This window comes from Rhinatrema bivittatum, chromosome 4, assembly GCF_901001135.1.
Source record: "Rhinatrema bivittatum chromosome 4, aRhiBiv1.1, whole genome shotgun sequence".
Lineage (NCBI taxonomy): Eukaryota > Metazoa > Chordata > Amphibia > Gymnophiona > Rhinatrematidae > Rhinatrema > Rhinatrema bivittatum.
The window spans coordinates 2,197,367-2,209,844 of NC_042618.1; the positions used below are offsets into that span (position 1 = coordinate 2,197,367).

The window sequence follows — 12,478 nt, forward strand, 5'->3', positions numbered from 1 at the left end:
CTCTCTTACATCCTCAATAACTCAATGCATTAACTCTGACCTTAGACCTACTGCAGAAGAATGGGAAGTTATCTGATTTCCACATATTTCTGCCTTACTCTGAGGTCCTTATCTACTATTCTTACAACTGTCTGTTTGCCCTTTCCTGTTCTGTCCTCACTGCATCACTAAAGAATCTCAAATAGGTGAGAAGACAAGGAGTGGCCAATTTTGGGGACATGTAATAGCTATATACCTCAAGGGCTCTGTGTCACCTGGGCAAAGAGCTCTCTCAGGCTCACGTGTGAAATCTGGAAGGCTAAATTTAAGCTGCTTTCTCTTGTGTTTGAAGATCTGAAGGGAAGGAGACCAGCTTACCTTTAAGATAAAATTGATTCCTTATACTCCTAGGCAGGTGTTACTGTTCCAGTAAGATGGGCTTTTTAAAGACCCTAAATTCGCTCCTACTCAAAACATTGACACATCATTCTGAAATAAACTCTACCAGAACGTCTTACTTTCAGAAAGCTGTTGAAAACATGGGGTTTCACTCCGGCCTTCTAGAAGAAATTGATTTCAAATAGTATCTCCCTCCATTTGAGGTCAATCAGCAAACTTTGTGGGGAGTGAGATATGACATTTCAGTGCAATGTGTAATTGTTGACTATTTTATATTTTGGTGTTACTCGATAGCTAATTGTTTTATACAGTTTATTCTTCTTGTTTGCTTATCCATCATGGCTTGTACCTTGCCTTCAGCTGTTATAAGTGATTAGGTTTTTAAAGTTATACTGTTTCCTTCTACTTTTGATAGTGAAGAGAAAGGGCAAGACCCAGGTTTTCCTCTCTAACTCCTGCTGATCCTCCTCTGCTCCCCATGGAGTCCTGAGGGAACTGCCAGATGGCGTACTGTCTGCCTCCCACAATGTCACATTAGCTGTTACCTCAACTGTTTTGCTAGTTGTAACAGCCAGAGGGAGAAATGCCAGCATTGCTAAAAGGCAGTTTCAATCCTCCAGAGTAACTGGGAGTGTGGGGGGTAAGCTGCCAGTGAGCAGAAGTCACTGTGAAACAAACAACATTGTGTGTCTTGGAGAGATGTATTGCTGAGGAGCAGATCTTATAATATAGTACACAACACACTCCTCTGAATTAAAGACCCGGAATAAGTAACTTGTAGTAATACAATGCAAACAAAAAAAGCAGAAGACTGCAGCTTTAACTAAGATTGCTTGGCATATAATATTTGTCATAAGACCTGCACAGACTGTGGAATGGCTCTACTATGAGGAAAGACTAAAGAGGTTAGGACTTTTCAGCTTGGAGAAGAGACGGCTGAGGGGGGATATGATAGAGGTTTATAAATTCATGAAGGACTTGAACCAGTAAAATGTGGAACGGTTATTTACTCTTTCAGATAATAGGACTAGGGGAAAGTAGCACATTTAAAACAAACTGGAGAAAGTTCTTCACTCAATGCACAATTAAGCTCTGGAATTTGTCATCTGAGGATGTGGTTTAGGCAGTCAGCATAGCTGGGTTTAAAAAAAAAAAAAGGTTTGGATAAGTTCCTGGAGAAGTCCATAAACTGCAATTAATCAATAAGAAATAGCCACTGCCTGCTGTCAGCATTAGCAAAATAGGATCTATTTAACATTTGGGTACTTGTGACTTGGATTGGCCACTATGGGTAACAGGATGCTGGGCTTAATGGACCCTTGGTCTGACCCAGCATGGCATGTCGTAGGTTCTTATGAAGGCAGTGTGATACAGAAATTGGAATTAAAGAGACAGAACAAAAGGGCTCAAACAGAAACTGTTGCAAGTCAGGAGGCCTCCATGTGAGCGGCTATTGATCCAACGATTGTTAATAGTGCTTCTGTGTTATTTAATAAAGTTAAATTCAGACTAAAGTGAAGACATTATAATCTTTGGTAAAGCTGAGTGAGAGACCTTGCATCTCAAGAGAAAGATCTTATTGGGAGTAGCAGCAGGCTCCAGGTCAGAACTTGCCAAATCCATGGTCATTAAATTGGCAGAAATGTGGAATACAACTGTTTGCCGGGAAATAATCCCCTTCAGAGCAGATTGCAACACATCTTCAATTGCAGACCCAAGAACAGATGACTTAGGAACATAAAAATCGACTGGGTGACCTGAAGTAGATGGTGATTAATCTTTGGGAAAGTGATTTGCTTATTTCAAAGGATGCTATGAATCTACATGGTGAAACTGAACTTGGAAGAATGCTGTTAGGTTATTAAATAAATTGCATATTCTTCCACTAAGTGTCATGCTGGGTCAGACCAAGGTCCATCGAGCCCAGCATCCTGTCTCTGAGCGTGGCCAGTGTGGGTCCCAGGTACCCAGCACATCCCCAACAGTTGATCTGTTCCTTGTATCTCACTCCCAGGAATAAGCGCCAGCTTTCCTAAGTCCACCTGGCTAATGACTGCTCATGGACTTTTCCTTCAGGAACTTCTCCAATCTTCTTTTGAACACCACTACATTAGTCACCTTCACCATGTCCTCTGACAACAGATTCCATAATTTGATTGTGCACAGAGCGAAAAAAACACTTCCTACAATTTGTTCTAAATTTGCTGGCTGCTGGTTTTATGGCATTTCCTAGTCCTAGTGTTCTTTGAAAGAGGTTTACTCCAAGCGGACGCGGAACTTCTGCAGTAAGTCCAACGTCTTCTGCCACGCTCTCACCCGAAATGCCTTTACAGCACCTCACATGTATAACCTAAGCAAAGCCCTCCAAACAGTCACGTTATCGACCTCCAAGGACTGAAACACCACCAACAATCTGTCAGATAACTCCTTTCACAACTAATGAGGACAGAGCACTCTTCCAGCCGAACCAACAAACTTACAATCTCTTCCAAAAACTCCCCAACCTCATCAAGCAGACAGACACCTTCTTTCAACCATTCGTCTCAGACCAAACCTCCTCCTGAAGTCCACGCATCATGCACACTTACAACATCCCCATCATTCACAACATCATTCACAACCAAAGGAGAATACCTTCAACTGCTACCACTAACGTCATACAAAAAAGAATCATCCCTATCATGACATCTCCATTAAACCAACTTCTAGGCCTCACACTTCTCTCAGTCACCCTCTTCAACGCACAATCCTTAACCAAGACGACACATATTCTCAATGATTACCTTGTGGATTCCAACCCAGACATCTGTGCCATCACAGAAACCTGGCTAAAAAACTCGGACATAGCCTTAACCAACCAACTACCCATCCAGACATATGACATTTTCACCTTCCATAGACACAAAAAAAGAGGAGGCGGACTTCTTCTTGCCTCCAAGAAAGAACTCAGACTGTCCGCTCTCTCAATCAAGACTGAGTCCAAATTGGAAATGGGTCTAGTCAAGTCAAAACATCTACAAATACTCTTAGTCTACGCTCCCCCGGGAGTTCTTGAAACGGACCCTTCACCCCTTATAGAATCCATCGTGAAACATATTAACTCAGACCTTCCAACAATGATCATGGGGGATTTCAACCTCCATACAAATGCAACACCTCTTTCTGCAAACTGCGAAGCCCTCCTCACCACCCTCGGCGCTATGGGATTTACTCCGACCATCAACAGCCCTACACATAAAGCTGGACACACCCTGGATCAAATATTCATCAACTCCAATTTCACTTGCAAAGGAGAACCTTCCTGTACCCCAATCCCCTGGTCAGACCATTTCCTGATAGAATCCTTCTTCTCCACACACAGACACACACCTTTCCACCATTCAATTCAGGAAAGCGTGTCCATCGGATACCCTCAGCGAACAGCTCTCCAAAGAACTCTCTAACTTAGATTTAGCCAACCCCGACTCAGCCCTTTCCTCCTGGCAAAAGATTACAGAAGCTGTCGCAAATAAATGGTGCCCTATGGTCTCCAAAACAATCAACCCAACAAAAAAGGGAAATCAACCCTGGTTCAGTGCTGAACTTAAACAAATGAAACAGACCTTACGCCATAAAGAAAACAGATGGCGCAAAACCCCCAACACCTCTACACTTTCTACATACAAGGGATTCTTACATCACTACAGGACCGCCATTCTACAGAAAAAAAAGGAATACTACGCAAACAAAATACATCATTTCCAATATGATGCCCAGGCCCTATTCGCCTACGTGACACAAATCACCAAATCTACCCCCCCCCCACCTATTCCAGATGAACATGCTCTTCACAAGGCTAACGAACTCGCCTCATTCTTTCAACAGAAGATTTTAAATACTCTCGCCCTCCTGCCTTCAAATATTACACCTCTCAAGTCACGTGAGAATCCCCAATCTCTCACCAGACCTAATTTCGACAGTTTTGAGTCAATCTCCACCAAAGAGATTGAATCCCTTTTAAAAAGGCAGAAACCATCAAGCCATCCGGCCGATAACATCCCATCGAGACTCCTGCTTCTCATCCCAAATGCGATCACAGGACCTCTGACCAGTATCATAAACAGTCTTCTAACCCATGGAAGCTACCCAGACAGTCTAAAAACCGCCTCACTCAAGCCACTCCTCAAGAAACACAACTTAGATCCGAATGTTTTAACTAATTTCAGACCCATCTCGAACCTCCCATTCGTGGCCAAACTAACAGAGAAACTGGTAAACACCCAACTTTCTGAATATCTCGAAGACCACAAGATCCTATACCCATCGCAATATGGTTTTCGTAAATCACGCAACATGGAGACCCTTCTCATTTCACTCACTGACCATATCATCATGGGGTTAGACAAAGGACACTCCTTTCTGTTAATCCTGTTAGACATCTCAGCGGCTTTTGACACCGTCAACCATACCATCCTGCTGGATCGCCTAACAGACATCGGCATCTCCGGATCTGCCCACAACTGGTTCAAGTCCTTCCTCAGCAATAGGACTTTCAAAGTCAAAATCAACAATAAAGAGTCACCCATAACTAAATCAACTCTTGGCGTACCTCAGGGTTCCTCCCTATCTCCTACCCTCTTTAATATTTACCTCCTCCCCCTCTGCCAACTGTTAACAGACCTCAACCTAATTCATTATCTGTACGCAGACGACGTACAGATTCTAATCCCAATAACAGAATCAATCTCAAAAGCGCTCACCCATTGGAACAACTGCCTTCTATCCATCACTAACCTACTTAACAGCCTAAACCTGGTTCTCAACGCCTCTAAGACAGAGCTGCTCCACATCTCCTCAAACGAAATCAATATCTCCCCTCCATCACCACACAGCCCTCACATTACCTGCAAGCAGGTTAGAGACCTTGGGGTAATACTAGACAATCGACTAAACCTTAAGAAAATGGTCAACACTACATCCAAAGACTGTTTCTTCAGATTACAGATTCTGAAACGTCTCAAACCACTCTTATTCTTCCACGACTTCAGGACAGTCCTCCAAGCGCTACTGTTTGCCAAAATAGACTACTGCAGTGCCCTTTTCCTAGGCCTCCCCAAATCCACTACCAAACCACTGCAGATGTTACAAAACGCGGCTGCGAGATTGCTGACCAGTACCAGACGCAGCGAACACATCTCTCCCATCCTCAGGAACCTACACTGGTTACCAGTCAATTTCAGAATTTTATACAAATCGATCACAGTAATTCATAAAGCTATCCATCATCATCTTCAACTCGACCTGGAAATCCCACTCAAACTATACTCCTCTAACAGACCAACCAGAGATACTCTCAAAGGCACTCTGAAATTCCCTCCTACTAAAGCCTCACGCCTCTCGATGACAAAGGACAGAGCTTTTTCAATAGCTGGCCCATCTATTTGGAATAGCATCCCATCAAGCCTCAGAGTAGAGCCTTGCCTGTTAACTTTTAGAAAACGACTTAAAACCTGGCTCTTTCACCAAGCCTTCGCCGACCCACCAGACAAGCTCTAGTTGTCCTCACGCTTACCCGTCACGGTGTTTATTCTTACAAATGGACTCTGACTCTTCCAGATTAAAGCACCATTAAGCTTTAACCCGCACGCACTATGTTATCACTTTGTTATCACTTTGTTTTTATTTATTTCCTGCCTTGTCTTCCTTCCAGCTTCCTGCAAGCTTCCAAGTTCCCTTACCCTGTTGATTGTAACTTTGACTCATTCCTACCTATTGTTTACCTTTCGTTCTCTTGAATTGTGACCCCAGTTATATTCTTGTTTATTGTAAACCGATCTGATATGGTTATTCACTATGAAGGTCGGTATATAAAACTGTTAAATAAATAAATAAATAAAATGTTCCCTATTTACACGTTTCACCCCACTCATGATTTTATACATTTCAATTATGTCCCCTTTCCAAGCTGAAAAGCCGTAATCTGAAGATTCCTAGCCTCTCTCCATAAGGGAAGTTTTCCATCCCCTTTTTCATTTGTCACCCTTCTCTGTCCCTTTTCTATGTCGGCTATGTCTATTTTGAGATGGGCCAACCAGAACTGCACACAAGATGTGGTCGCACTACAGATTTATACAAAGGCATTACAATATTCAGTTTTATTTTCTATTCCTTTCCAAATAATTAATAATATTCTATTTGCCTTTTTGACTGTTGCATCACAGCACTGAAAAGTCCAAAGTATTGTCTATAAAAACTGAGGTCCTTTTCCTGGATGGTGACTCCTAACACAGCGCCCAGAATCGTGTACCTGAGTTGGGATTATTTTTCCCTACGTGCCTTACTTTTCATTTGTCCACATTAAATTGCATCTGCCATTTAGAAAAACCATCTTCTAGTCTCAAACTCCTCCTGCAGTTCTTCATAATCCACTGCTGTTTTTAACGACTTGAAACAATTGTGTCATCTGCAAATCTGGTCACCTCACTCGTCGTTCCTTTCTCCAAAGCATTTATGAATATGCTAAGTAGTACAGGTCCTAATACAGACCCCCTAGGGCACTCCATTAACCACCTTTCTCCAGTCATAAAACTGACCATTTAGTCCTAACCTCTGGTTCACTTTTATCCAATTAACAATCCACAACAGAACACTGCCTCTGATCCCATGACCACCCAATTTCTCGAGGAGCTTCTCATGAGGGGCTTTATCAAATGCTTTCTGAAAATACACTATATCAACCAGCTCACCTTTATCTGCATGCTCATTTACCCTCAAAAACATTAGTAAATTAGTAAGGCAAGACTTCCCTTTGTAAAACCATGTTGACTCTCCCCCATTAAACCATGTCTATTTATGTGGTCAGTAATTCTCTTTTTAAGAATGGCTTCTACCATTTTAACCAGCACTGGCATCAAGCTCATGGGTTTATAGTTTCCCATAACATCCCTGGAGTCCTTTTTAATAACTGGAGTCACATTTGTCACTTCCAGTCTTCTGGTACTAAAGCTGCTTTGAATGATAGGTTGCAAATCACCAGAAACTGGTCTAAACAGGTCTGCAATTTCATTTTTTTTTACTTCCTTCAGAACTCTGGGGTGAATACAGTTTGGTTCTGGTGATTTGTGACTCTTTATATCCTCCAGTTTCATAGTGATTCAATCTAGTTGCTCCGTTATCACTATCAAAAAATGTTGCCTGTATAGGTATGACCCCCAACGATGGGGGTGAGGTTAGGGGTAGGGAGAGGAATTGGATTCAGACATCAACTAACAAGGGACCTGACTTTTACAGTCTGGGGTACTGATATGCAGACAGAAGCGAAAAAGCAAAAGGACTGCTTCTAAGACCAAGCTCATAAGCAAAACATTGTCTGAATTTAAGGCAGTTCATCACCCAGTAAAAATGTTGCTAAGAATAAATATTCATGAGGTATCATAACACTTGGGGAATAACTGCATGGCGTGGCAGTTACTACCATAAGAAGCTTGCAGGGCAGACTGGATAGATCATGTGGTCCTTTTCTGCCATAGTTATATAATATCTCCTCAATAAACAGAGGTAAAGAATTCATTACATTTTGCTGCTATTTCCTTATCTTCCCCCAACTACCTCTTTTACCTCTCAGTCATATATTGGCCCAACTGACTCCCTCACATACTTTTTGCTTCAAATGTACTTGAAAATGTTTTTATAACTTGCCTTTACCTCTATGACAAGCTTCCTTTCAAATTCTCTCTTAGCCTGGTTAATTTTTTTTTTCTATTTTACAACTCTAACTCGCCTGTGCTCATACTCATCCCTTCTTTCCTCATTTGGATCTGCTTTCCATTTTCCATCATTTACTCCTAACCCTCTCCTGGGAGGCACAAGCCAATTGGCTTCTCAAGATTGCCAAAATTAGTATGCAAGAGATAGATCTGCACACAGTAGGTCTCTCTGTAGTTACATGCTACTACAGTAGTTTTCCTTAGTATTCGCCTTCCAGTGATGTTGTCAAATTTCATTACATTATGATCACTGTTGCCAAGTGGATCCACCACTTGCACCAGGTCCTGCATGTTATAAAATCTGGCACCCGCATGCAGATGTGAACCCAATTTTATATTGGCATTGCACACAGGTGCCCACTCACACCTGCAAGGAGAAGGAATTTTCTTACAAGCACGAGACAACACAATCAGGCCTTCCCTAATTCCCTTACCCCCTAACTACCTTTCTTCCCTGACCCCTAAACTCCTCGTACCTAATCCAATTTTTTTTGTTTTAAACTTACTTGCTCTCAGGAGCTGAAGTAAGTTCAGCTGTCCCGGCAAACCCCTGCCCCTTTCAAAAACCCGGTACTTCTGCATGTACCAGGAGATACGTGCATAGCCAGGCCACGCTGAAATTGCGCTCGCCACACGAGTATCTCCTGGTATTTGTGCACATCGGGCATTTAAAATTGGCCCGTTACTGTACCTGAATGCAACTTGCCTGGAGCTAGCAATAAAAAGGTGTCAAGTAAATGCATAATACAAATAAAAGATTAGTAGCTTTGTATATAAATGGAATTTTTGCTTAAATCCTTTAAATTAATAAAATCTCAATATAAAAATCTTTCATGAAGAACTTAAATCACTGAATAGAAAAGATTCTCCTCTCATCCCCCAAATTACCACTGCTTTCATTAAACCAATCTGCTTGATTTGCAGAAGCTTTGAATGTTCACCTGTGTAATCTTTAAGTAGAGGACACAGAAAAAACAGGTCCACTTGAACAGCATGTTCCTTATCAGTATTAACACTAGTTGTATGATAACTGCTATGCACATGAACAAAAACAACTGCGTAGGAACTAAATATATATATATATGTATAATGAGTAGAGATGATCCCAATAGATCACCCATTCTAATTCAAGCTATTATTTCCACTGTTTATTGTGAACTGAATATCATCTAAGGCAGAGGTTCGCAATCTCTTTGTCACAAAGCACAGGCAGGTGAATCATTCTCCACTGTCAGGATACCGCACTTCTTGGTCCTCCACTAGCCCAGCTGCTCTTCCCACCTACCTCCTCCGCCCAGATTTAGGAATGCCGACAGCCCGGGCGGCACACAGCAGCAGAGTGGAAGCACTTGGGAGCGGCAGCAGCAGTGGTATGGCCTCTCCTTCTCACCCACACGGCCAAGAAAAGGAAGTTGTGTGCAGCGGGCCCGCGCAGGTGTGGAAAGAAGGAAAAGCTGTGCCACCGTCAGAAATAGGAGCAGCACCAGACAAGTCTGATTAATCAGCAGGAGCAGCAATGCAGATGGGAAGCAAGATGATGAGCAGGAGGCAGAGCCGCATCAGCCCCCATGGACAATGAGACCTCTTTCCTGGGGCCACAGGGGCTGGAGGAGGAAGAGACTGCTGCTGCCACCTGTGCTTCGGGGGTTGGGAAAGAAGAGCGCATGTGTGTGATTAAGCACATATGGGAAAATGAGCATGCACGTGTGTGTGTGTGTGTGTGTGTGTAAGTAAGTGACAGGAGAAAGTTTGCAACCAAAAACTCCCTTCCTGTCCTCTTGCTAATTTAGGACAATCTCAGAGCACCTGGAAATCAAAAGTTCACAGGTTTGGAGAGCAGAGGATTTTTTTTATCCTTATTAGTTTTCACTATTGGTTGTTTGTCTCTGCTGTTTTGAAATACTTTATTGATCTCTGAAATTGTTTTGAAATATTTGTTCTTTATTTAGAATGGTTTTACTACATTTGATTTTACATTTCTTGATTTTTAATGAGGAATGGTAATGTTTCTGTTTTGGCATTGTTGCCCTGCATTCAGAGTCTTGTTTGTTGTGGTTTCCTGTTCAATTTTTTCAGCATGTTTCTATTTATACTTTATGATCTCTTTATTCTGTATTAGGTGTGGGTGTTCTGTGTTGTGCATGTGTGACTGAGGTGAGGTATTCTGCTAGTAGGTAGCTATTGTATAGTGGCGAAAACAGAATATACCAAGCTGTTTACAAATAGATGGTGTATTAGTGTTTTAGGGCCTGGTGTAATTTTTAGTGTTGCCTTTACCTTGGGTAATGGGTAAAGCTGTAATTGCCAGCACTCAAACAGTAGCAGCCCTACAAAGGAAAAGGCAACTCTACAAATGTTACACCAAGCCCTAAAACAATAATACATCATTTATTAGGAAAACAGAATGCACCAGGCTGCTTATAGTCACCACTATACAGAAGCTACCTGCGAGCAGAATACCTCACCACAGTCACACATAATTGTATTTCATTTACTCATAGCTTTCTGTGGGCCATGCCCTCACTCATGTTACAATAGGCCTAATACCATAGGGGTTTTAAGTGTCTTTTACCCTTAGGCCCATTACAATAGCTTTTACAAAAATTATATAACTTCTGTTCAAAGAGAGTAATCTTATCGTTCCCTTGTGTCATTCTTAACAAAAGAAATTAGCTTTTATTTTAAGTTCAGTCATGGATTATTGCAAGCAAGTGTCTCACACATGAGCATTGTCTGTCAGCTGTGTGATAACAGAAAAAAAGTTAAGAACCACCCAGCTAAAATACACTTAATGAAACCACAGGATGGAATGACTCCATAAAGAGACTAAAGCCATACTCTGCTAAACGGACATGACATGAAGTTTGGAATGCATCCTACTTCCACAGGGCTTTTATCATATTTTATGGCGCTCACATCACTGTGAGAAAGCCTCAAGTTGTGTCTCAATCTAACCTTCTTCAAAATCTCTAGTGCTCCTAACACATTTCCCCAGAGTATACTAGGATATGAGATAAAACAGTTTAAGCCAAGTTCCACAAACTGCACCTCGAGTTCAAAAGGCCAAATGAATTTTGTTTAAAACAGGCATTAGTTACTTACTTGCAATGCTTTACATGACTTTTTTTTATTAGTTTTTCTGATTTTTAGTTCAAGGTATCTTTACAGCATTATTAGCAATGAGGCACAACAGTTCTGACATCTTCTGAACAAATATCGACAAGAGATCTCAGAAACAAACCACCCGGGCCTGCTACCGTGGCCACCAACCCACAAAAAGCCATTTCATGCCGACCAAAAACCTACAGCTACTTTACACCTCCCGGCTGCAGGAAGCAGGGGATGAAGAAACGAGCAGCCCTCTCCCGGGAAAGTCAGTCCACGGCTTCCAGGGACAGCAAGCGACGGTGCACGGCTCACCCCACCTGCCGCCTCCAGTCTCCAGCAGGCAGACTGCACTCCCCCACGGGATGCAGCCACCGCCACCGGGAAGGAGGGGAAGAGGAGGGCCCGATCAGAAGGGGCAGTTAGGGCGGCACTTTGTACCGCTCCTCATGAGCCAGGCAGAGACGTCTCCGCTCCACCCTGAACGTTACTCGGGGCCGGGCGGGAAGGCAGGCGGGTTTCCCATCCGCCACTCCACGGAACCAAAAGCAGCGCCGGGCGCGCTCACCTTTCCCTCCGGGCCCCCGCCTCACTCACCTTGTCGCCGGCGGCGGCGAGGCAGCAGCAGCAGCCCCCGTTCCTCACGTAGCCGTTCTTCAGGGGCCCCCCGTTGTGCGCCCGGTAGTCCCCGGGCTCGGTGCTCCGCGGCGGGCAACCCTCCATCCTCCTGCCTGGCTCCAAGCAGCGACGGAGCAGGGCAGCGCTTCTCACACACACCGCCCAGAACCGGGGGAAGGGGAGGTGGGACCGCCCACACCGGAAATCCGGCCGGCGTCGACGGCGGCCAATCCCGGGACGCCAGGCACAGCGCGCGGCCAATCCCGCGGCTCGACCAATGTCGGCCGCGGCTCCTGGCTCCAGCGCAGCCAATCCCGGCGCCGTGCGGCCTTTCGCCCGGCTAGCCAATCCCAGGAGAGGGGGCGAGGCGGGAAGGGCGTGCGCAGGAATGCTGTGGGAAGGTGCAAGGCAGCGGAACTCGCGCGCACCTGCGTGAACTGCGATAACCTTCCGCTCTACGTCAGAGGAGACGCAGCAGCATCTTAAAGGGAGCCGCACCCGTGCTCCTGCTCGAATTCCTTGAAAGCGGCTCTTAGGTGCACGTGGCCTGCTGAGGCGGCCGGTGTGCGCCTGCGCAGAGCCCGAGTCGCCACCCGGGTTTTTCATCCTGCAGAGGAGATTTACTTGGGCGC

At 44.0% G+C, this 12,478-nt stretch overlaps 1 protein-coding gene across 1 annotated transcript in view; it reads right to left on the bottom strand.

Moving 5' to 3' along the window:
* The window catches only part of SPTLC2 (serine palmitoyltransferase long chain base subunit 2), a 207,137-nt gene extending 194,924 nt beyond the window's left edge, over nucleotides 1–12,213 (bottom strand). The window contains exon 1 of the mRNA XM_029597667.1: nucleotides 11,826–12,213. Coding sequence (XP_029453527.1) covers nucleotides 11,826–11,951 — 126 coding nt within the window. The 5' untranslated portion in view covers nucleotides 11,952–12,213. The remainder of the gene's footprint in view (nucleotides 1–11,825) is intronic.
* Nucleotides 12,214–12,478: the final 265 nt, after the last annotated feature.